General features: G+C 23.3%; 1 protein-coding gene and 1 non-coding gene across 4 annotated transcripts; both read right to left on the bottom strand.

The window, feature by feature from the left end:
* Window positions 1–1545: 1545 nt before the first annotated feature.
* Window positions 1546–25416, bottom strand: LOC134834637 (sodium-dependent neutral amino acid transporter B(0)AT3). Of its 3 annotated transcripts, none has more exons than XR_010162175.1 (11): window positions 25249–25416; window positions 20002–20473; window positions 11344–11576; window positions 10244–10981; window positions 9521–9722; window positions 9241–9400; window positions 9018–9180; window positions 8246–8446; window positions 6448–6519; window positions 5240–5589; window positions 1927–2058 (listed from the first exon to the last, which is right to left on the bottom strand). XR_010162175.1 is itself a non-coding variant. In XM_063849376.1 (9 exons), exons 2-9 carry the CDS (start codon window positions 20330–20332, stop codon window positions 1807–1809), a joined length of 2280 nt encoding a protein of 759 aa, XP_063705446.1. In that variant the 5' UTR covers window positions 20333–20473; window positions 25249–25416; the 3' UTR covers window positions 1546–1806. The 3 variants fall into 3 exon arrangements, 1 of the variants encoding a protein (XP_063705446.1); XR_010162176.1 differs by having other exon boundaries at window positions 5240–5458; XM_063849376.1 differs by lacking the exons at window positions 5240–5589; window positions 6448–6519 and having other exon boundaries at window positions 1546–2058.
* Trnai-aau (transfer RNA isoleucine (anticodon AAU)) lies at window positions 12178–12251 on the bottom strand. Its single transcript has one exon. It is a non-coding gene; the product is annotated as a tRNA-Ile (tRNA).
* Window positions 25417–27145: the final 1729 nt, after the last annotated feature.

Here is a 27145-nt window from a genome sequence, read left to right as displayed (position 1 = left end):
TCATCGATTGTTTTTTTTTATAAAACTTGATAAAATATATATAATGAACGTTACACGTCTTATTAAGACACAAGCCAAACTATTTTTAATTGTTTTTTTATATGGATTTTAAAATAAAATGCTTTTCAAGCGATTTTTTAATATTTTTTGTTTAATAATAAATATTTGCAGCCAAAAATATTATGCTTCTTATAATTAATCCTATTCATGTTTTTTTAAATATATTTTTTTAAACAAACATTTTATTATATAAAAATACTGATTGAATATTTTTATCAATAATAAAATAGTTTTTATAAAAAAAGTTATATTTTTTTGTAAAACTAATATTAAGGTACCAAAGCTGTGTATTTTTTTTGCACTATTCTAGTTGAGATAGTCAAGTCTTTGGTTTATATCACTACCATTGAATAGGTTTTGAGATTAATATTAATTTTTTTTGAAGGTTTTTAAGGGAAAATATTTTTTAATAAATTCGGAAGATAATTATACAAGATAAATAAAATTAATAATTAGCTGTTTTTTGGGGTTAGAAGGTATAAATGATTAGTTATACAGATATTATTGCTTTCCGGTTTGGTATTTGTAGCAAGTTTGTATTAAGTTTAAGACATCTATTTTTTTAAGCTGCGGACAAAATTAATTTTTTTCTATATTATATGCATATAATATAAAATAATATTATTATAATATATTATAATAATATAACAATATATTATATTATATTATATTAAAATATATTATTATTAATATTATATATATAATATAGAAAAAATTAATTTTGTCCGCCACATTAATAATAATAATTAAAAATCATAAGAACAGTTATAATTAATATTAATCATTAAAATAAATATTGTTTCGTGTACAGCATTTTTTTTTATAATAATTACAAAATAATGATAAAAATTAATTATAAACTATAATTGGCAACAATATCAATTTTTTAGTTAAATTAACTTATAATAATAATAATATAAATTTCGATTAAATGTTTTTTTTTTTTTTTGATAAGTTTTCTACAGTCTTTCTAATAATTTGGTATAATTTGTCTAGAAAGGACATTTTTTTCGTTTGTATTGTAATAAATATATATATATGGCTTATAGTATATAGTCAATTAATTTAGTTTAGGGGTTAAAACCACAACAGCTTCTAAAGTTTTCATTTAAACTTTCAAACATTTCTATAAAACTCTTTTTTTTTTGTTTCATAATATGGAAACACGAAAGCTCTCTTTTGTATATAGGTTCGATTATGACTTTTTACATTTTAATTTTTATAAAAAAAAATATAATTTTGAAAAAAAATGAAAACTTAATATTAAAAGTATGTCGTTCGTTAATAATACTGGTTTTTCTAATTTGGTACTAAATTAAGAGCTATTTTTTTTTGAGTCTGTTTAAAAATTTGATTTTTTTTTTATTTTTTTTGAGACTCGTAACTTAAAAAAAATAATAAAAAAAATTAAATATTTTTTTTATTCCATAGTGCAAAAAAATAATAATAATAAATATTTAATCCTGGCACGATATTTTTTTTTTAAATTTTTTTCTTATTTTTACACACTTATTTAATTTTTTTGTATCACTATAGATGACCTGACAGTTTAATTCCTATATTTATTAATAATATTTATATCATCATGGGAGATAGTAACATAAAATTTTCTTGCAAATTCTCTCTCTGTACTTTGTACAAAAATATTTTTTTGATTTTTATACATCTTTTCTCTTAAATATCTGTCATTTTTTTTTTCCTTCCTGTATTTTGAATATATTTTTACGCAAATTAGAAAAAAAATTATTAAAAATCTACAACTTCCATTTTGAATGGTTTCTTTGATGTAGGTATCGTTAGGTTATTACGAGTATTCAAGTTGTTGTTCAAATGATGATGATGCGCCGGAGACTTGTTTTGTCCGTTGCTGAAGCCATTTGTGATTATTTTGCCCATTGTTGGAGCGTCAGAGTCATCGTAGTCATCATCATCGTCTGAATCGTGCGTTTTTACGTGACCTCCCAATGCGGGTCCGCTAAAGTCATCGTCATCGAAATCCTGAAAAAAATCGAGGGAAAAATTAGTAAGGAAAAAATTTTTGATTTTTTTAAACTAACGATGCTTCAAGAATTTTTTTTTTTGTAGAAATGATTTTTTTGTGCAAGACATTGATAAAGCGCAAGTTTGAAGCATCGGATATTTTTTTAAAGAACATTGTAAAAAGTGAACATTTATATTATTTTCATGCAAAAAATAATGTTTTATTATTTTTGGTTCGATTTTTCGTTTAAAAAAATATTTTTTAAATTTTATTAAAATTTAATTTAATTAAAATTTAAAGAAAAATTAATTTATTTAAAAAAAAATTAAAATTTATTAAAATAAAATTTAATAAAAATTAATTTTAAAATTAAATGAAAAAAAAAATTTATTTATTTAAAATTAAATGAAAAAATAATTTAATTCTTTTAAAAAAATTAAGTTTAAAATTTAATGAAAAAAAATAATTTATTTAAAATTAAATAAAAAAAAATAATTTAATATAATTTAATTCTTTAAAAAAAAATAATTTTATTTTTTTAAATTTTATTTAAATTAAAATTTAATAAAAAAAAATTAATTTACTTTAAATTAAATTAAAAAAATTAATTTAATTCTTTTAAAAAATTAATTTTATTTTTTTTTAAATTAATAGGTATAAATTAAATTTAATTTAGATTTTTATATAAATTGATTTAATTTAATTCTTTTAAAATTAACTTAAATTAAAATTTAATAAAAAAAATAATTTATTTTAAATTAAAATAAAAAAAAATAACTTAAATTAAAATTTAATAAAAAAAAATTTATTTCTAATTAAAATAAAAAAAATTAATTTAATTTAATTCTTTTAAAAAAATTATTTTAAATTTTTTAAAATTTAATTTTAGGTCGATCCCGTATTATTCGAATTTTGTGCAACTTTTGTCTCGTCTCGTCGAATAATTTTAAAACATTGTCCCTGAACTTTTATCAACTTTTCTTTGCCAATGATTAGACACGTCGTCGCCAACGATAAGGCAAGCAAAGTACAGAACAGCGCAATTATTGTCGTGAAATAATGAGACACATCTCTATCTTGAGTTGCTTGAGCAACGACTCGCTTATTGATTCCTTGAACAATTTCCATGAATTTATCAACAAAATTCTTCGTAACTTGCATATCTTCTTCCAATTTCGTGTGTTCCTTCTTCAATAAATCAATATTTCGTTGAACTTCGAAAATTGTATTTCTCAAAAGTTTCCCAAAAATTACTTCAGTTGACCAATTTTTGTGTTCTTTGACTTTTTTGAGCCAAATTTCTTCATTTAAACACGTTGCTTTGCCTGAAAATTCAGCAACTCGAACTTTTAATTTTTCAGAAAAATATTTTTTTGTGTTTTTGTACTTGGAACAGAGGAAATTGTCGTTTTCAAAGGAGATAAATTCCAAATGAGGATGACTTTTGTACGTGATCGGGTCGAATTCCAAGTCAAAAAGGTTATTTTTGAATATTTCCACGTGTTGAATACTTTTTGGCAGCCAATCAATAGAAAATTCACCAATTTTGTTGTTTCCAAGACGAGTTTTCACCAATTTCGTAAGATTTTCGAACAATTTTGGGCTTATTTCAGTAAGAAGTTCATTAAAAGTCACCGAAATCTCTTCCAAAAAAGGATTTTTATGAAAAATATTGCTCGGAAGTGTTTTAAATCCATTTTCGCTCAAGTCAATGAACCTCAGCTCCTCACAAAGTACGAAAGCATCTTCTTCAATTTTGCCTATTTCATTCGAATGAATCAAAATTTCCTCTATTTTAGGTAATTCTCGACACCAACTCCTCGTGAGAACCGAAATTTTCGAGGAATGAACCTCCAACGAAGTTATATTGGCACGAGGAGCATCAGTTTTTATCACAAAATCAACTTTAGCACTTAAAGTCAAGCCTGTGAAGTAACATCTGTAGTTTTTGGCGAATAAACGAAACGAATTATAATTTTGGAGCAAGGGACAATGTAGTTCTTGTTGTTCGGAGTGACTTTTTCCCAACAGAAAATAATAAATAACGAAAAGTACACGCAAAAACATGTTCTCTAACAGAACTTTACAACGTTAATGAGGACAAGATGCACTCACCTTGCACGATTTCAGATTAAAACTTTATGAACGGAAGGAATCCTGTGACAGGATAAAGTTTTAATCTGTAATCGTGACTGAAAGTGCATTAATTGAGTCATTTTTATGTGAGAAAAATACGTTTCGCATTAATTTTTTTGATGCGAGATGTTAAAAATATATTTGTTTTTTTACTTTTTTAAAGAAAAAAATTAGCGAAGTTATGTTTCATTAAGAAAAAAAAATTTTTGAGAAAAAAATTATTAACAATTAATTTAAAATATATTTCAAACTTCAATTTATCATAAATTTTTAAGAAATTAAAATTGAAAATATTTTTTTTAAATAAATATTAAATAATGATTTAAATAATATTTTTATATTTATAATTAAATATTTTATTAATTATTATTTAATTTAATATTTAATTTTATTATTAAAAATATTTCATTTTTTGTTAATTTTTATCAAAATTTATTTTATTTGAAAATTTTTGATTCTTTAAAATAATTTTTTTATTTCAAATTAAAAATAATATTTGATTTTTTTTTGATTTATAATCAATAATTATTTTTTATATTGATCAAATAATTATTAAAAAATTATTTATTTAATAATTATTAAAAAAATAGTTCAAAAAATTTAATTTTTCGTTAAATATTATTAAATTAATTTTTATTTAAAATTAATTTCATTTGAAATTTTTTAAGTTTTTTTTTTAATAATTTTTTATTTCAAATTATAAATAATTTTTTATTTTATAAAAATTAATATTATTTTTCTTTTATTTTAAAATCATTAATAATTTTTTATATTGAAAAAATATATTATTAAAATAATTATTAAAAAAATATTTAATAATTATTTTTTTTTAAACATCACATTTTTTTTCATGAAACATATCTTCGAAAATTTAATTTTTTTAAAATGAAAACAAAAATTTTAATTTTTCACATCTCGCATTAAATTTATAAACAAAAAATTGAATGCGAAACGTCTTTTTCTTACAATGTGCTTGTTATGTGTCATGCATAAAAAAAAGTAAAACGTGCAATAAAAATCCATGCAACATCTAAAAATCTTAAATTTTTAGTAATTATTTACCATTTAGTTACTTTTTACGATATTGTCATATATTTTTTTGCTTATTAAATATATTTCTAAATTTACTGAGCACACAGTTAGTTTTTTTTTTTGGTAACACTCTTGTCTAGTTAGATAGAAGTTAACGCGCTAATTTTTAACAACAAGCAGCAACATTTTTTTAAATCATTTTTTTTATTGGTGAAACGTTGAGAGCTAAACGGCATTTCTTGTCTATAACTTTGGTATCGTGTGGAAAAATTGTTAGTTTTTAATTGAATTTAACAAATAAAAATTGATGATATGATCAAATTAATTCACATTTAGTAATGGGAACAAACCACGTTGTTTGATGCAATTTTTTAAGGATTCTTTGCAAATAAGAAAGAAGAAAAAAAAATTTTTTTCGTGAATATTTTTTGCTTTTTGATTTGTAATAATTTGTAAATATTTATCTTGGGAACTGAAAAAATTATTTTAAAATGTGAAATCATCAAAAATAATATTTTTTACATTAAATTGATCGAAATCTAATCAAATTGTGATGGGAATTATTATTGGCTTGCATTACAAAAATCATGAAAAATTATATTTTTTTTTTGCATAAGAAGCAGTTTTTTAATGGGAAAATATTGGATAGGGAAAACATATAAGTTGATGGAAAATCTCAAATGAGTTGAAATAAAATTAGGTTAAATTTATCGTTTGTTAAATTAAATGGATTTCAAGCAAATTTTTATTTAAAAAAAAAAATATTAAAAATTATTTTTTTTAATTTTTTGTTAAATTTAAAAAATTTAAATTTTTTTTTCGTTAAAATTAAAAAATTAATTTTAAAAAAGATTTTAAATTTTTTAAAATTAAAAAAATTACAAAATATAAAAAAATAATAATTTTAAATTAAATTAAATTTATAATTTAATTAAAAATTATTTTAAAATTATTAAAATTTTTTTAAATTATTTTTTTTAATTCATAAAAAAAATTTTAAAATATTTTTTTTTAAATTTAATTTTTTAATAATTTAATTTAAATTATTTTATTTGAAAATTTTTTTTAAAAAATTTTTAATATTTTTTTATAATTTAATTTTTTAATAATTATAAAAATTTTAAAAATTTGCTATTTTCTCCATTTTTTTAGAAAAAAAAATTTTAAATAAAAATGAGTTCCCTTTGAGAAAAACTTAAAATTTCGATAGACAAGAATTTCGTTTGTTAGTAACTTACATCAAAGTCTCCAATGGTAAAGCGTGTATTTGGAGCAAGTTGATTTGGCGGAGGCATATCAGGACTCATCATCTAATTATTATTTTTTTTTAATTTTTAAAAAATTTCCGTTTGTTAGTAGAAGCAAGACAGAAAAAGAGAGAAAGATAGATACAAAAAAGAGAAAACCATTAAATACTTGTGTGATAATCAAGTTAGTAGCTAGCGTGTTGGTTAGTGTGTTAATAAAATATTATTGCAAACGTTCTAAAATAAGCAATTTTGATTATTTTTGTAAGGAAAACGCAACAGTTTCGTAATTAAATCTTATTGTTTTCCTGCACATCAAAACAAATTTCATAGCCGGACATTAATGTCGGTATATTACATTAGATAAACATTGTTGTGTGTGTCTTTTGCCTTGCCTTCGTTAGCAATAAAAGTAAAGAAATTAGAGTAGATGAGGTTGATGCAATGAGAAAATTTGATTTCTATTTTTTATCCTTTATTAATAAAAAAATTGAATTAAATTTTTTTGTTAATAATTTTCGAAAATAATTTTATAATAAAATTTTAAAAAATTAAAAATTAATAAAATTGAAAAAAAAAATAATTTTGAAAATTTGAGAATCGCATTTTGCTTATTCAAACTTAAATAAAAATAATTTTTTAAATTTTTTTTTCAAGTTAATTAAATTATTATTTTTTTTATTCAATTATTAAATTTTTTCATTTTTAAAATGATTAAAAAATTTTTTTTTGTCTTTCTTGAATAAAATATGTAAAAAAAATTAAATTTAATTTTAAAAATTTGAAAATCGCCATTTTCTAATTCAAACTTAAATAAAAATAAATTTTTAATTTTTTCAAAAAATAATAAGAATAAAATTTTGTTAAGTTTTCTTTTAAAAACAAAAATCATCTAAAAAAATTATTTTTTTGTCTTTCTTGAATAAAAAAATTAATTAAAAATTTGAAAATCGCATTTTACTAATTCAAATTTAAAAAAAATGAAAATTTGTAAGTTTTTCTCAAATAAATAATTTTTTTTAAAATTTAGAACAAACTTTATCCAAAAAATATATTTTTTTCTTTCTTGAACAAAAAATAAAATTAAGAAAAATTTGAAAATCGCTTTCTTGTTAATTCAAACCGCTTCGTAATGTAACATGAAAGATTTTCTCTCATTGCTTCAACCTAAAACATTAAAAATTAGAACAATGACATCATTATATAACCATTGACCGCTCGACAAGTACGAGTTGTTGTGGTTACTGCCTCTTTTTAATGGTTATTTATTATTTTTATTAACAATGTGGCGAAAAATTACGAGCAAGCTAAGTAACGTTTGACGAACTGTGTGCGCTTGATGGACAAATATTTAATATTTTAAATGGACCGGAAAGGATTTCGCATGAAGAAGACATAAAATGAACGTTAAAAGCACCATTTATTGCTTATTTTACAACAGCAGCAAGTGTCGTGTTTGTGTCTCGTGTACCTACTATGTTAATGTATGCAAATGTGCAAAAAATGATAAAAACATCATTTCACTCATAAATTTCGCGGAAAACAAATCTGGTCAAACGTGCGGTGAATTTAATTAAAAGTTTGACCTTTTTTTTCGTTTTTTTTTAAAGAAAATTGTCTCTTTTGACGGAAAAATCGATAAATCTGTTGTCAATCCATTAAAAAAAGATTTGATTCGATTTTAATGTTAGTCACTTAAAAAAATTGAAATTCTTGAGGTTTTGTGTTTGTGTCTCGTGTATGCGATGAGTACGTGTTGTGAAAGCTCGTATGCAAATTTTGTACTTACGTCATCTTCATCAATCATTTCCTTCGTTGATGCAGTTGTCTCATTTCGGCGAATCGATCCTTGATGGATATCCAAGTCGACCTTCAAAATTTGGAATCTTCGCAGCAGATAGACGATCGGCATGGGTAAAACTCCCGCAAGGATCATCGAGTAGGCGATGTACATAACCCAATCTGGATACGCTGTGTCAACGACTTTGCCCTGATTTGGAGAAAAAGAAAAAAAAATTGTAAGTTTCAAAAAATATTTTTAAAAATTAGTTTAAAATTTTCTGAATTTTTTCGGATTTATTTTTTTATTTTTAATTTTTTTTAAATTTTAAAACTTTTTCATATTCTTTTTTAATTTCTAAAATTTTCTTTTTTTAATTTTTGTAAAAAAATTTAATTTTTTTTTTAAATTTTTAATTTAATTGATTTAAAATTTTCTTAATATTTTTTTTTTTTTGAAAATTCTAATTTTTTGTATTTTAAAAATTTTTAACTTTAAATGTTTTTAATTTTGTTTTTTTTTTTAATTTTTAAAATTTTTTAAAATAATTTTTATTATTTTTTTAATTTTTAAAAAAATTCTTAAAGAGTATTTATGCGTATTTTTTATTTTTTTTCAAAAAATTTTTTTTTTAATTTTTTCAAGAATTTTTAAATTATAAAAGTTTTTCTTTAAATAGGAATATTTCAAATATTTTTTTTTTTAAATTATTTTACAATATTTTTCTTTAATTTTAAAAAATTTTTAATAATTCGATAAAAAGAAATAAAAAGTAACTTACGAGTGAAGCATTCCATGCGCCATACGTGGGATTTTTCATAACCATCGAGATAACTGACGAGCCGAGAATCAAAACCATTATTGTCGGTCCAATGTAACGCCATGTCAGTTGCCAATACAATCCTGGCCTGATGCCCGTCATTTGATAAATGTCTTCGGTGAATCTACAACGCAAAGTTTTGGCATTAGACAAGAAAAACAATTTTCGCGTGAAATTTCCTTACTTCTCATGTCCGTACACATAAATGACGGCGATCATCTCCAAAAGCGCAACAACGACAAGTCCAATTGTTCCCGCAAACGAATCGAACATTTTGAGCCAATATTCGCCGGCGCCCGTTGTGAACAGCAAACCAATTAAGAAGCAGAACATACAGACAACACCTGTTTTTTTTTCGTCCGAAACGAGCATGAATGATTGATAAATACGTGAAATAATAATTAATTCATTATCTGGTTTTTCGGGTTTTTTTTCTTATCGAATTGTAATTATTAGGTACATACCCGTAACATATGGCTTGCTGATCCTCTTGAAAATATCGATGTCGAAAATTGTGCAAAGCATTCCCTCGAGAATGCCGATTTGAGAACCAAGACCGAGTGAAAGGAGCATCGTGAAGAAGAGAATTGACCAAATTGGAGCAGCGGGCAATTCAACAATGGCTTGAGTGAAGACAATGAAAGCTAAGCCAGTTCCTTCAGCAGCCTAAAATGAAAAAAAAAATTAAAAATTGTTCAAAAAAATTTTTTTAATTATTTTTTTATTAAAATTATTAATTTTCAAAAAAAATATTTTATTTCATTTTTCACGTCAATTTCAAAAATTATTAAAATTTTTTCGTTGAATATATTTTCATTAAATCAGATTTTTATTATAAAAATATGTTGAAAAAATTTTTTTTTTTTTCAAAAATTTTTCAAAAAATATTTTTTTCATAAAAATTTAAATTTGCGCGAAAAAATTTTTATTACAATTTTTATTTTTTAAAAATTAATTTATTATTTTTTTAAATTTATTTTTTTTTAACTTTGCTTGTTTATTTTTTTTTATTTTTTAAAATATTTTTTAAAATACTTTTTTAAATATTTTTTAAATATTTTTTAAAATTTTTTTAATTTTTTTTTTAAATAATTTTTTAATTTTACTAAATACGCCTCAAAAATCGAAATTTTTTAAAAATTTTTGATAAAATTATTTTTTTATAATTTTAGGATTTATCAACTTACCGCATCAAGTTGTTTCGACAAACTGCAATTTTCAATTTTATACGAATCCATGATTGTTTGATTCAGCGATCGCATGGCGAGATCATAATCCGTCTCAATGGCATCAACAGACTTCAAAAATCCCAATTCCGTCAAATGTTTCCGATTCCATTCGATACAACGATCGACATTTGCCGTCGCCTTAAATCCCAAAATCGCAAATATCACAGCACTTGCGTAAATCGCCGTAAATGCGTTGCAGCACGAAACGAGAATGACATCGCGCACACAATTGTTCTTCGGCGTATTATAACTTCCGAATGCAATTAGCGATCCGAATGCCAAGCCAAAGGAGTAAAAAACTTGCGTTGCTGCATCGAGCCAAACTTGCGGTTCGAGCAGCTTCTCCATTTTCGGCGTGTACATGTGAATTAAGCCGGCGCCAGCGCCCTTCAGCGTGATTCCGCGAATGAAGAAAATCGTCAAGACGATGTACGGGAAGAGCGACGTGAAGTAAACGACGTTGCCGGAACTCTGAATGCCCTTCATGACGATGAAGAAGACGACGACCCAAGCAACGAGCAAACACAGCACGATCCACCATTTGAAGCCGCCCGTTTCTTCGATGTTCGCGGAGGCGTCGAGCGTTTGACGGTACCAAAAGTATGCCGTTTCTGAGGATTGCGCGCATTCCTCAATGGGCGAAGATCCGTTAACGCTTGTGGCATTTAACGGGCACGAAGACCATGGTAATGTCGTCTATGAAAAAAATATTTTTTAATTAAATTTTTTTTAATATTAAAATAAATAATAATTAATTAAAAAAAATTTTAAAAAAAATATTTTTTAAAATTTGAATTATTTTTATTTACTTTAAATAATCAAAATTAATTAATTTAATTTTCTTTTATTTTAAATAAATAATTATTTTTATATTTTTTAAATTTTAAATTTTTTATTTAAAAAATTGTTTTAAATTTTTTTATTTAATTTTTTTTTAAATTTAAAATTATTTTTTTTAAATTTTATAAAAATTCAATTTCTTTAGAAATAATTAATTATTTTTTTTAATATTTTAATTTTTTTTTAATATTTTAAAAATTAAAAGAAAAAATACTTACACGAAAACTATTTATAAAATAGAAGATACACCAAGTAATGATCACATTGTAATAAATAGCGACAAAGAGTGTTACGATACATGATGAGATACCGATGCCACCCAACCAGGGGTGAATTGTATTCCATACGCCTAATGCGCCCAAACGCATTCGTTGACCTATACCTAATTCTATCAAAAATAGCGGAATTCCCTCGAGGATCAACATTATCATGAATGGCAGAAGAAAAGCACCTGAAAGTACAAAAAAAAAAGAATTTTATTAATAATTCGAAATCGATAATTTAATGAAATCAATAACTCGTTATATGATGCCCTTCATAAAAATATTTTTTTTTATAATGAAATATTCAAGAATTTATTGAAAATTCCCACACATTCGATTATTAGATATTTTAACATTGAACTTAATGATTTTTTTAGAAAAAAAATATTAAAAATTAAACCAATTTTTAAAAATTTAATAAAATTAATTATTAAAAAAAATCTTTAAATAAAATTAATTAAAATATTTTTTTAATTTAATTTATTTTAGTTTTAATTAATTTAATATTTGAAAGATTTTTTATTATTTAATTTGTTTAATTTTTTAATCAAAATCAAAAACTTTATTTAAAATTAAAAAAAAATATTTTGCAATAAAATGAATTAAAAAAATAAAGTCAAATCTAAATAATTAAAAATTTATTTTTTTATTTATTTTTATTTTTGATGAAAATAATTTTTAATGATTTCTTTAATGATTTAAAAAAAAAATTAATTTATATCTAAATTCGAAATTTTTAAATTTTTTTCATTATTTACAAAAAGAAATAAAATAAAAAAAAATATTTTCTGGCCCATGCAGGGGTCGAACCTGCGACTTTCGCGTTATTAGCACGACACTCTAACCAACTGAGTTAATGGGCCATCTTGAGTGTCGGCGACTTAAAATAACTTTTCATAAATTATGAACAGATAACGTCATATGTTACTCATAGAGTAGACGTTGATAATCCAATTACGTAGACTTTTTAATCTACGAGACACGTAAAATCTATAAATAAACCGGTAAATTCTTGTGATATGAGTCAATATTTACACCTCATCCAGTTTTATTGAGCAAAAAAAAAAAAAAAATTGCGATACGAGGCGAGTTAATCAACTGTAAATAAATCATTTTTTAAATTTATTTACTTTCATTCAGTTTTATTGATTTTCCATTTTCAATCAATAATATCAGTTCAAGATTTATTTTTTGTGATTTAATAGAAATGTACAAAAAAATGATGAATTAGAAAATTTTGGCTATAAATAAATTTTTGGTACATGAAATTGATTTATTTTTAATTAACTGCGCAATTTCTCAGTTTTTGCCGTGCTTCCCAAAATAAAATAATATTTATGATATATTTTGTACTTTTAACTGCGGTGTACCTTATGAACATTAAATTTATCAAGGTCGGAAATTTTCAAGAGCATTTGACGTTAGATTTTCTTTGACAGGTGACTTTCTAAAAATATTGAAAATTTTCATTAAAGGTTTCATTGCAGCGCCTTCGATGCAAAAATGTTGAAATTTTGGTCTATTAATAAATTTCACGTGTCACAAAAACATACATTTTTACGTAATTTTTTATGTATGTTGATGGCGTTTGCAGCTAAATTAAAATATTTTAAAATATTTTTATTTATTTAGGCCGTTCCAAATTTTTCTTCAATGTTTTTGTTCCAAAAGATTTTTTTTCAAATTTTTTTTAATATTTAAAAAAAAAGTTTTGAAATAATTTTAATAATTTTTTGTCATAAAAAAAAATTTTGAAATTTTGGAATTTTCTTTTTAAATTTTGAAAATTTTTTTTTAAAGTATTTCAAAAAATTTTTTTAAAAATTTTTTTCTGTTCAAAAAATAATTTTAAAAATTTTTTTCTGTTCAAAAAATTATTTAAAATTTTTTTTTTTTTTTTTTTTTTAAATTTTGAGTGCATGACATCCTCATTGCCTGTCTTAATGTTAATGAAAAAATTTTTTAGATCATGAAATTTTCTTTTTAATGTCTCGTCGCCTTTTTTTCACTTCAATTATTTAATTCAGAACTTTCGTTTTTTTTTTCGTTTCATTATTTACCGAAAGTGACCCAATTTCGCTTTCATGAATCGAGAATCAATAAAATTGTCGGCAATGTCACTGAAGTCAAGTGTTACGTAAATTGCCCTTTTTTCATGCTTTTCCTGAACAAAAAAAAGGAGCGTTATGCAACATTTTGTAATGCAGAAAAAAAAATCAACTCTTCCATTTTTCGTTCCGATAAAATCTGCGAACATCTGTCAGGAAGCAACTTTTTATCGTGCTTGATTAGATGAACAGTACTTTGCAATTATCTAGCTATTTATTGCTTACTCGAACCCAAACAATGGATTTTTTTTTGCCTCTATTGAACAACGAGCGCACTCAATTGCAGAATAGAAAGAGCAATAATAACTTTTTAATGGCTTTGTTCGCCTGCCATGCCAAGTACGGAACAATAACGAATTTCCATTGTTCTGAGGTTTAATGTTCATCATTAAACTCAAAGTGAGGCTTAAAAACTTTTCAAATTGATGATTTTCCAATAATATTTTTTTTAACGAACATTGGAAAAACTAATGGAAACGACTGGTTTGTGGTTAAGAAAAACAAATTTTTGTGATTTAATTAAATAAAAAGAACTTGAGTAAACCAGAAAGAAAAAATAAAAAAAATCAATTGAATTGTCTGGGATTGCTTTAAAGCAAACATGTCGGAGCAAATGTTGATTTTTTTGCGTTGTATGGTAACATTAGTCATATGGCGCCGATTTTGTCTATGTTGCAATTTTTTACAGCGAGAAAGTTCTTGAGAAGGATGGATGTTACGTAAGAAGATGTTTGGAAAAGGTAAGTTTTGTTTTTCTTCATTAAATAAAATTTATTCTTTAATTAGAATTTTATTTTAGGAAGATAACTTTTACTTTTTCAAGATACCTAATTATTTTAGGAATCAGAAACATTTTAGAACCCGATTTTAATAAAAAAAAAAATTAATTTTTAATTTTTGATAGAAATTTAATTAAATTTTAATTTTAAATTTTATTTTTTTATTTGAATTAATTTTTTAATTAAAATTTTTATTTTTTAAAATTATTTTTTCAATTAAAATTTTTATTTTTTTTTTAAATTAATATTTTTTAATTAAAATTTTTATTTTTTTAAAATTAATTAATTAAAATTAATTTTTTAAAAATTTTTATTTTTTAAAATTAATTTTTAAATTAAATTTTTTATTTTTTAAATTGAAAAAAGAAAATTTCTATTGGAGGATATGTGAAAAGAAAAATAAAATTTAAAACTTAAAATTTAAGTTAAATTTTTAATTCATTATGAATTATTTAAATTAGAAAATTTAAAATTAATACTGCCCGATATATTTTTTTAAAAAATACTTTGAAAAAAGAAAATATTTAATTTTTTTTTATATTTAAATTTTTTTAAATTATTTTTAAGTACTTTTGTTCTTTCGTGTGTTAATTTCATGATATCTCTTGAAAAAAAAATTTTTATAAAATAATACATGACAAAATTTTATGACATTCAAATGTTTAACCATAGATTAACCGAAAGAAGAACTGTGGTTAGTCCATTGTTAGTCACTGTGATGCAATTTAAAATAAATAAATTAAATCACTATAATTGCATTATGCATTATTACAAGTTATAATGTCGCGTCGTCGTCATTTGCGATATTTTGTTTGTACTTCTCGATATAATAAATTGCCTTGCAAACACACACAGATGTTTTAAATTTAAATGAGAATGCAGCAACGACAACCGTTGACGACGGCTCTGTGACGTTAATTTCCGCAAACGCTAACACACGAGATTGATTGTGGTGTGTGACATAAATGGGTGACGTTTGTAGAAACTTTTTAATGAGAGAGAATTCATTCATGACTTTTTTTTCTTTTGCTTTTCAATTTCATCAGATGTCTCGTTATCGCGCTAATGTTGATAAATTTCTGTGTTTTATTGGAGAAGGAAATAATTGAAGTAACGGGAAAAGTCGTTCAGTGACCAGAAAATTCTTTTTTTTTTAAATAGAAGAATAGAAAATAATAATGTTATTTTCATTATTTCTAAATATGGAAATTATTATGATGAAAAAAAAAAGTTTTTCCTTTTAATGTGGGTTGGAGCATGAAATAATATCATAACAAACCATTATTGTTGATGATAAAAATAGATGGAATTTTCTTTGTGGTTAAATGGAAAAACTTAACGATTATTTTTTTCAAATTTTTCCGACTTTCTAAAAAAAAATTTTTTTTTTTTTTGATTTAAAATTTTTTTTTAATTTTTTTTAAAAAATCTATTTTATTTTTTAAATAAAAAAAAATAAAAATTATTTTATTTATTATCAAATTTATTTTTTATTTATTACTATTATTATTTTTTTAATATAAAATTTTACATTATTTAAAATTTTCAAATTTTTTTAAAAGATTTTTTTTGAATTTAAATAATTTTTTTTAATTTTTTTTAATTATTGAAAATAATTTTTTTTATTTTTAATTTTTTTCTTTTTTTTTTTTAAATTTTCATATTTTTTAAAAAATACTAAATTTAATAAGGCTTTCTAAAAAAAAAAAAATTTTTTTTTAAATTTTAAATTTTTTTTAAATTTTAATAATTTTTAATTTTCAAAATTTTATATTTTTTTAAAGTAAATAATAATAAATTTCTAAAATATTTTTTAAAAAATATTTTTTTAATTTTGAATTTTTTTTTTATTTTTTTTAAATCTATTTTAAATAAAAATAAAAATTAAATTAAAAAAAATAAAAATTAAATTAATTTTTTTCAATATAATTTTTTAATTTTTTTTATAAACTTTAATTTTTAAAGAAAAAATAATTTTATTTTTTTTTTAATTTTAAATAAACTTTTCTTAATTTTTACGATTCTTTAAATTTTTTTAAAATTTAATTTTTTTGTAATTTTTTTTAATCCTTCTATTTTTCTTCAAATTCTCATGTTTTTAAAATTTTCTTGATAAAACATAATGAGATTCGTTCAAAATGTGGTAAAAGCTTTTTAAAATAATGTCTCATTAGAAAATGTTTTCAAAGTCAAAATTATCGTTAATTCCTTCTCAATATTTTCATTTTCGCTCCTTACGTACCAGTTGCTTTTATTTTTGTTTTTATCTGTTTCTCTCTGTCATTTTCACGAATTTTCATTAAATATTCTCTTTTAATAAGAATTTACTTGACTTAATCTATATGTTTCTATATGTGTGGGTTGCTTCCTTTGTTTGATCAATTCACGTCGTTGACATTATTTCATGTAGGCTTGAACGTTAATCAGGAGTCACGTAACATTCGCGTTGACAAGTAATATCAATTTCGTTATGACAAAATAAAAAAAAGTAAATTTAATTTCGATCATCCTTTTAAAGTCGTTACCTTGAAAGTTTTTTCCGTTTTAATGTCGTTTGTCAGGCAAACTTTTTTTTTCAAATTTCCGCGAATTTAATTTCTATTACTTTCGCAAATAAATCCTGCAGCTCTTTTTTGCCGTTCTTATCTCTATCTTGCATAACCGAGTTTATCCCGTAAGCTTTGTGTCGAGTGTTGGATCGAATACTTTTAGACGAGTGTCACCTTCAGGCGAGCAAACATATTTCGGATATAAATTTCATTTAGGTCACAAAATTGTGAGTTGAATGCACAGCTTTGGCTTGGCATCATAAATTATCGTGAAAAAGTTTCATTTTGGGCGAAAATTTATTGCGTGTCCATCATCCACAGAGGGATTTTGGGAAACTTGATGACGCCCGAAGGCATTTATTTATATCTCGCTCTGATTAATTAAGGCGCATGAAAAATATCCGAAATACGAGCTTTGATCAATTTTTCATCGTATCGTCGGATGGGCTTTGATTTGTTTGATCAACAGATAAATAAATTTGTGTAAACAAGAGCTCGAGTCGAGGTTAAGTGAAAGAAATCAATTGTTTGTTTGACAACAACACTAATCGTGCGAGACTAATGGATGAGTGTAAGACAAGTATAAGGGGGTGTGTTGCTTTTTTTAATTACAGGATAAGAGTGAGTATTTAATAGTAGGAGAAATAGTGCGCTGTCATTGTTCTGATGGACTGCGGCGTGAAAGTTATCGCACGATATTGAATCAAGGCGAACTTGATTTGGATTGAATGGCGAAGGCAATTAGCGAAAGTGATTCTAAGTTTTCTTCTTTTTTAAGAGACTTTGACCTCAAGAGAGAAATTCAAAACCTCAAGAGAGAAATTCAAGACCTCAAGAGAAATTTAAATACCTCAAGAGAGAATTTTCAAGTTTCAAGAGAGAATTTTAAAACTTCAAGAGAGAATTTCAAAACAACAAGAGAGAATTTGAAGACCTCAAAAGGAAATTTCAAGACCTCAAGAGAGAATTTTAAAACCTCAAGAGAAAATTTCAAGACCTCAAGAGAGAATTTTATAACCTCAAGAGAAAATTTCAAGACCTCAAGAGAGAATTTTAAAACCTCAAAAGAAAATTTCAAGACCTTAAGAGAGGAACTTTGAAGTCGAAGAGAAAAAATTAAGACCTTAAGAGAGAATTTGAAGTCAAAGAGAGAAATTTAAAGTTTCAAGAGAGAAACTTTGAAGTCGAAGAGAAAAAATTAAGACCTCAAGAGAGAATTTGAAGTCAAAGAGAGAAATTTAAAGTTTCAAGAGAGAAACTTTGAAGTCGAAGAGAAAAAATTAAGACCTCAAGAGAGAAATTTGTGAATTTTTGAAAAAAAACTTTTGAATTTAAAAAAATATTTATTTTCAAAGGAAAAAAATGAAAAATTTTCCAAAGAAACTTTTTTTTCTTGAAGGACGTTCTTACAATCTTTTCTACCAATATTTACAAATGAGAAAATTCTTATGGAAAAAATTATCTAAGAAAGGAAAACAAACGAACAAAATTAAATCTACACAAAATAAACAACAATTTTCTACGCCGTTCACTTTTTTTATTCAACATTTACAAATGAATGCGATCATCGACTTTTTCAATTGATTGGAGCAACAACACCTTCCAAACACTCGAAAGTGACAACAAAATAACACAGACACTGATCCGCAAATCGTCTCTCTTGTTCGAATAATCGTTCAGCCAAGTTTCGATCGATTCGAGACCATTTTTTATGAATGAATTGATGGTCACGAAGTGCTCGTTAAAATTACATAAAGTTGAAAAATAAAAACAAACATTTAAATATAAATTATATCGATTAAATTGCTCTCTCTAAAAATAAATCGCGGCAAGTAACTTCGCAAAAAAATTAGTTGGAAATGTTACGTGGGTCACTTTTTCCTCGTTGTTGGATTTTTTTTCCTGATGGCTTGAATAATTCATGAGTTATTCTAAATTTATCCATCAATGCATGAAATTTTATACTTTTTTACATAACAACGTTCGTCGAAGCTTGTTGCAATGTGTCTCTGGTTCGATTCGAACATACATTGTATAAAATTATAACTTTTTTGTATTGATATAACAGTGTCAGAGAACGACCTTGTTGCGTGTTTTTGTTGTTTTTTTACGTGTTTTCAAGAGGATGAGGGGAAAATTTTGTTGTTTTTCAATTCAACAACAACATTGTTTCTCTGCACTTTCGTGTCGAACGGAGGAAAATCAATAAGTGAAAAGTATCATTTTATGCAAATTTGTGTCAGTTGTTGGCTTGATTTTACTCGAGTAAAGTGGATTTGACGGAATATAAAAATTTTATTAATAACACGGCAAGCTTGAAAATTTATGTTATTAACTTGACGGATTTTTTTCACAAAAAATATAGAACTTTGTATAAAAAAAATTTCGAAATTAGATTTTCGAATAAAAATGTTTTCGAAATTAAATTTTTTGTTAAGCAAAGTTTTTTCGAAATTGAAATTTGTGATTCGAAAAATTTTCGAAATTCAAATTTTCAATAAAAAAAATTTTCGAAATTAAAATTTTTGTTCATAGAAGTTTTCGAAGTTCAAATTTTTATTAAGTAAAGTATTTTCGAAATTAAATTTTTTGTTCAGAGAAGTTTTCGAAAACCAACTTTTAAACAGAAAAATATTCGAAATTACATTTTTTTAATTTGAAAATTTTCAAAATTCAAATTTTCGAAATTTTTGAAATCAAAATTTTTTTTTTCGAAAAAAAATTTTCGAAATTTTTTCGAAAATACAAAATTTTTCAAATTTTTTTATAAGAAATATTTTTCGAAATTCAAATTTTCATAAAAAAAATTTGAAATTAAAATCATAGAAAAATATTTTAAATTTATTGAAAAAAAACAGTTTCGAAATTAAATTTTTTGATAAAATTTTTTTCGAAATTAAAATTTTTGAAAAGAAAAAATTTCGAAAATAGATTTTTTTTTCGAAAAAAATTCCAAATCGAGTTTTTTATCTAAAGTATTTTCGAAAAAATTTCGAAAAATGTTTTTTCGAAAAAAATTCAAAAGTACTCAAGTCTTTGAGTATAAAATAACAAGTTTGCTCCGTAAAAAATTAATAAATGGTTTAGAAGTTGCTACAGCTGTTACGTTGTTGTTATTTTTGTTGTTCAACATGCTCTTTGATTGATTTTTAATGAAAACTTATTTTCGCTACTTACCGCCGCCATTCTGTTGACACAAATACGGAAATCTCCAAATGTTGCCCAAACCGACGGAATATCCGATGATGCTGAGGAAAAATTGCATTTTTCCGCTCCATGCTGCCCGATCGGGATCATCGTTCGCACCACCGAGTGAATTTACGCTACCGCGATGCGGCGGCGATACGACAATTGTCACCGTTTGCCCGCCGCCATCTGAACGAGCGCGCGAATTGAGGGGCGCCATCTCGTGGCCATTTTTCAAAATTGGCTCTAACTTTGTCTGTCCTGTGCCTCCGTCATGCTTGTCACCCGTTACTCCTCCTGTATTCGTTGCAGGTGTTGTCATTATCTATTTCTTTCGATCCAACTTGCGATGGATTTTTTACTCTTATGGCGATCACAAGAAAAAGTTGAACAGATGTCGATTTTTTTTTTGTTTAATAATAAATTCTTGACACTTTTTTCCTTCGTCGATAGCACAAAAAATCTGAAAAGAGAGAAAAAGAGAAGAATTTTGTCATTAATTACGAAATTTGTTCGGAAAATCATCATGACTCTCATTAAATATGCTAAAAATGTGCGCAACTTCACGTGATGATAAGAGAATTCTTATCACGAGCACCTCTCGCATGCGTTTCGACAGTCATTGTTATCGTCGATGTATTACAAAATAATTGCTCACTTAATTTGTACGGTAATTTGCAGTTCATTTCCTTATCAGAAGCGATGCGCGCAATGATTCACACACACTTTTTCCCAATTACACGAGACTTTTAATCATTGAATAAATATTTGGTTTCTTGTTTAATTGCTGACTTACGGTTTTGGATTGCATGTGTCATTTTTCAATTTATTAACGAGAGTGAAAAAAATTTTTTTAATTAAATTTATTTTCTGAACTTTAAATTCATTTTTTTTAATTAAACTAATATTTAAAAAAAAAATTAAAATTTAAAATAATTTTTTTTTCAACCAAATTTTTAAAAAAATTTTGTTTTTATTTTTTAAAATAATCTTTTTATTAAAAAATTAATTTTTTAAAATATTTTTTTTTTTTTTAAATTTTTAAAATAATTTTTTTTTTTAATTTTTAAAATAATTTTTTTTTAATTTTTTAAAATAATTTTTTTTTAATTTTTTAAAATATTTTTTTTTAATTTTTTAAAATTATTTTTTTTAATTTTTTAAAATTTTAATTTTTTAATAATTTTTTAAAATAATTTTTTTTAATTTTTTAAAATATTTTTTTTTTTTTTTAAAATTTTTTTTATTTAATTTTATTAAATTAATTAATTTACTGACATTCCAAAATTCAAAAATGTTTCAATCATCAATTTTTTTCATGTTTATTTTGATTTTTAGCAAAAACAATGCAAAAAAAAAATACAAATAAACAAAAAAAAATTATTATGAAATTTTTTTATGAAAATTACAAGAAACGAAACAAAATTTGGCGTCAAATTACAAAATTTTTATTATAAAATTTGATATGCAAGCCACAACAAAGAAGACCTTTGATCGTTCATTATTCGATATTTCATTAAAATTTGGATTCAAATTTCCGCACAAGTGCTTCTAAAATTAATTCTTGAACAAATTTCGTTCATTGCTTCAAGTTCACTTCAAAACGGGCGACAAAATAAAATTTTCTGTAACGAATATTTGCATAATAATGAGATGATGTTTTATAAATAAATTCAGCTTGTCTTCAGGTTTTTTTTCTTCTCGGTAATATCTCGTTATAAAGTATCATTATTTTATTACATGAGAGGCTGAACTTGACCTATTTATTTGTTCAAACAATATTTCATCGTCTTGTTCGGGAGAAAAAGATAAAGTAGAGTGGAAATAGAACGGTCAAGGTCTAATTTGCGCTTTTTTTGTAAATGCATGGATGGCGCCTTGAATTGAAGCGCGAAACAAATTGAAAACAAATATTGATAGATGATGGAATTAAACGCCAATTAAGTGGTCAATATTGTGATTGAAAATTGATGAATCAAAGCGAGTTGCGACGACGACGACGACGCATGCAATTTAAAATTTTTATGAAATTTCGTGTAATGTTTTTGTCTTGAAAATGCCAAATATTTCCGCCAATCAATTAATACAAATGTCTTATTTTTGTCGGTTGGTCGGAATTTCATGTTTATATTCATTTACAACAAACGAACAATTGCCAAAAAATTATTTTTAAGGCGCATTTATTGAAATATTTTTATGAGAAATTTTTTTCAAATAATTTAAAAAAATTTTTTTTCTATGAAAAAAATAGTGAATTGTTTTTTTTTATTTTTACTATTCTAAATTTTAGTTTTAAAAATTAATAATAAAAATTATTGTATTATTAAAAATTTTTATAAATTTTTTTAAATTAAATTTAATTTTTAAAATAAAAAAAAATAATTTTTTGTTTTTTACTTAAATTTAATGAAAAATAATTTTTTAAATTATTTTTTTTTTTTAATTTTAAAATATTTTTTTTTTATTTTAAAAATTATTTTTTATTATTTTTTTTATAATTTTTTTAATATTTTTTTTTATTTTAAAAATTATTTTTTATTATTTTTTTTTATAATTCGAAAAATTAAAAATAATTTTTAAATTAATTTTAAAAATAATTAAATTTAAAAAATTAATAATAAAAATTTTTAATTTTTTTAAATTAAAAATTAATTTAAAAAAAATTTTTAAAAATTAAAAATAATATTAAAATATTTTAATCTTAAAACTTAAAAAAAAAATAAATTTAATAAATTAATTAATTAAATAATTTTTAAAAAAAAAAAATTTTTTTTTAATTTTAAAATTTAAATTTAATTAAAAAAAATAATTTAATTTAAAAAAAAAATATTTTTTTCACACAAAACTATTTTTCTCGTATTATTTTTAGCATCTCAAGAAAATTTTCCGCAGAACACATAAAACTAAAAACAGACAAAAAGAATGTATTGGCACGTGTTTTATTGATTTACATTTCGAAAGAATCGTTTCCAAACATAAGAAACAGACACAAAATGACAGTTTATCGAAAAAACTACGAATTTGAATAGAACACGTGAGATTCAATGAAGCGGCAAATTTATTCCAATTCAGAAACAAACGAACAAAAGACGCAAAAAAAGTAAAGTCTTTAGAGATGCATCATTAGCATTCGTTATCGCGATGTGGTCTGTCATAACAATCATAATAAAAAAAAGAGAAAAAAAATTTTTGCTGCATTGTTTTGCATAAAAAAACAACGAAAAATGCATTTATTACGTGTCATAAAAAAATTCTAGAAGTTCAAGTTTTTTTTCTATATTTTTTTTGTTGACTCATATGAATGGAAAATTTTAGTAAAAAAATTTCTGAGGTTTCTTTTGTTTGATTTTTTTTTATTTTTTTTTTTTCGTACATTGTATGAAAGGAGCTTGTGTTACAATTGTAACAAAGGTAAGCTTCTAATACTTAATTAGCAATAACTTGATAAATGTCTCACTGCACTTTTGTTAGACTTACTAAAAGGTGATTGATCTACATTTTTTTTCTTGCTTTGCTTTGCAATTTTGCGTCAAAAGCAAGTGAAATACGAAAAAAATTCATTATTTTCCCCTAATTTTAATAAATCGTTCTGTTCTTTTGAATTCATAATTTGAGTAATTTATTCGGTTTTTTGTCCCCGTTTTTTGTGTGTACTTTTTATGATGAAATAATGATATGAGCGCCAATCATTCATTATTTCACGTTGACGAACTTACACAGAAAAAAGGTCAATAAAAGGGGTAAAAAATTCAAGAGCATGTTCTATGTGAGTCATATGTTCATGAGCAAATATACGTTATATGTATAAAGTAGAGTAAAAAGTGAAGTGAATGAGCAATTATAATGCGTAAGATTTCTAAGAATTATTTTTTGCACAATGAGGAGGGAATTTTATGAAAATCGATGTTTTTACGAGGAATTCATTGATTTTTCGAGTGAAATTCCTTTCGAATGAAATAATTCTATGAAAAATTTTTAATAATTAAAAATTTGAATTTTCTTGTTAAAAATAAGTTTTTAAAAAATTTATGATCAAAATTTTTTTAATCACAGAAAGTAACAAAAATTGCTCAAAAAAATAAAATTTTATCATAAGGTTTGAATTTTTCATGATATTTTTCTTAAATTTAATTTTTTTATTTAATATTATTTTTTTTTAATTTTAATTATAAAAATTTTATCATCATTTATAATTTTATCATTAAAATCTTAATTTTTTTCTTAAATTTTTTTTTATTAAAAAAAAAATTATCTTAAAATTTTAATTTAAAAATTTTATCAATTTATAATTTTATCATTAAAATCTTAATTTTTTTTTATTATTAAAAAATAAAATAAAAAATTCCAATTAGTTCCAACTAAGCATATTTAGGTATATAAAAATTATAGCAAAAGAAATTAAAAATATTTTACAATTTTTTTCAAAAATATAAAAAAATTATTCTTAAACTTTTTATTTATTTAAAATTTTTTTTATAAAAATTAAAAATGTGAAAATTTCATTAAAATTTTCAAAAAAACTCAGGTTTTTAAAAATAATTTTTATACTAAAATTTTAATAAAAATTATTTTTTAAAAATTAAAATAAATTAATTTTTAATAACAAATAAATTTATTAATTAAAATTAAATTAATTGCAATAAATTTAATTAAAATAATGAATAATAAAATAATAAAAAAAATAAAAAAATAATTTAAAAAAAATTAAAATAAATTCAAAAAAAAAATAAATTTTAAAATAAAATTAAAAAAAATAAAATTTTAAATAATAAATTAAATTTAATAAATTTTATATTAAAATAAAATTTTAAAAACTTAAATAAAAATTCAAACTCTTCCAACTTTAAAATAAAATTTCCTCCTCGACGTGAATAAATTTCTCATTTACGGAAATCCCGTTCACATTTCGCATGCAGTTTATGCATATTAAACAGTACAAGGAAATCCACGGGGCCTAATTGAAAATATTTATAAAATAACGCGCCAAACTCAGAACAGACCGCCAATCAGATAGATAAACAAAAATTCAACGAAATCTCTTGCGTCATAAAATTTTATCTGTAAATATAAATAAACTGCAGTTCCTACTTATCTACTTCTAAGCGATAAACTGCCGGTAAAATTTTTTCAAAACTTCACTTCGCAAGTATTGAATGTATATGGCGCCGCGAATACAAACATTAGCATAACTCATAAAAAATTATTATTTTTTATTATAAACAAAAAAAAATTGCTTACCTTTTTTTTATTTTATTTATTTATGTTTGTGAGTGTGTGTTGGTAAAAATCCAAATTATTCCAAAAGAAAAAATTTTTGCACTGATTTATATTTTTCTTTAACTTTTTTTGTGTAGGTAATAAAATTTTGTTGAATTTTTTGTGATGACACTGATATTTATTTTTATAATAAATTTTTTTAAAAACTTTTTTTTTACAGTAACTTTACGATTTCTTTAAAATGTAACATGAATAACATTTTATCGTTTATAATTTGTAACGCTTTTGAATCAATTTTGACTGATTACAACAAAAACGTCAAAAGTAATTGTTTTTTTTAGCTGCAAATAAATTTAAATAATTTTTATTATTAATTTTTTTTCATGAAATATTTTTTTTTATGAAATTAAAAACTATTTTTATTCAACGAAAATTTAAGAATCCACAAAATTTTCACAATTATTATCAAAAGTTTTTTCACGAGAACTTTTTTGGAGCAAAAAAACATATTTTCATTATTTATCACGAAAAAAAAAAATAATTATATAATCGAGTGCACTTTTTTTTAATTTTTTTTTATTATTTTATTTTTTTGCTGTAAATAAATCCGAGGGAACAATGGGCAAACACGGCACTTTTTCTTCTTCACAATTGTTTCTTTGTTGTCCTTGCACCGATTTGTACTCGTCTTCGTAGTATTGATTTCCCTTTTTTTTGCTACATGCACACACAGACAATGTACACAATTTTAAATAAACAAAACGGTTGCAAGAAAATCGATAAAATTGGGTTTCAGGAATTAATTTAATTTTTTTTTCAAGGAATTATTTTTGGGAAAAATTAAATAAATTTAAAATAAAAAGTTTTTTTTTAAAAGAAGACGATTCTTACTGCTTGCGCAAAAAAATTGTAGCAAGAGCGATAACTTTTCACAAGACAATCTGAAAAGCGAATGGCATAAAAGGGAAAAGTTTCGGTATGCGAAACCGTTTATTAACCGTCCCTATCTCTGTGTTAGTGCCCGTTTTTTTGTTTGTGTTAGTGTATGTACTCCGAGGGTGGCTACGTGCCCCAGAAAATTTTGCTGCACAAAAATTCTCGTTTTTCACAGATTTTTCTTCAATTTTCGCTTGAATTTTTATGATTTTTCGATATTTTTTTCGATTTTTTACTCACTTTAACTTGTCACAAAGTTTGCAATAATTTTTGTCAACATAAATAAATCATTTTTCTTCATAAATACACACACACGTACGCAGCTGCATGTAGCACATGTAGTATTACGGAAGAATTAATTCTTGTTTTTTCGGTCCAAACGGTACGACAGTTGAAATAGTACTGATCTAAACCAGGAAAACCGAAAATGTATAGGGCACGATTTCCACTCTCGAGTTCAGTTTTTGTATAGAAACGCGCACACGACGATGCACGTGAACCTAAAAAGTGTTTCGCCGGAGTTACAATGCGTCAAGTACGTGCAAGAAAGCACCACGTGGCTCATTTACGCGACTCTGCTTTCAGAAATTTCGTCACTTTTTGAAATTTTTGAATTTTTAATTAATTTTTATTTTATTAAATTAATTTTTATTCTAAAATTTTAACTTTTTCATTGAAAATTTCGACAAAAAAATTTTTATTTACATTTTTGCATGATAAAGCCGTGACTCAGATACGAGAAAGCCCGAACATGCGCACGAAGCATTTGCAATGGAAAAACTTGAAAATTGGAAAAATGTTTACTTCGGTACGTAGAAATGGAGCCGCATGGCGTTTTCTTTTTCAGAGGAATGTAATGGCATCCAAAAATAATGTTGCGCCGTTTTGCATTCTTTTCAAGACGAATGGAAATTTTGTGAGAGTAGGTCGCTAATGGTTTATTTTTAAACACACAAAAAATTATTTTGTAATAAAATAACAA

The sequence above is a fragment of the Culicoides brevitarsis genome, chromosome 1, assembly GCF_036172545.1.
Source record: "Culicoides brevitarsis isolate CSIRO-B50_1 chromosome 1, AGI_CSIRO_Cbre_v1, whole genome shotgun sequence".
Taxonomy (NCBI): domain Eukaryota; kingdom Metazoa; phylum Arthropoda; class Insecta; order Diptera; family Ceratopogonidae; genus Culicoides; species Culicoides brevitarsis.
The sequence above is the reverse complement of the archived record's forward strand: the minus strand, read 5'-3'. Positions and strand labels throughout refer to the sequence as shown.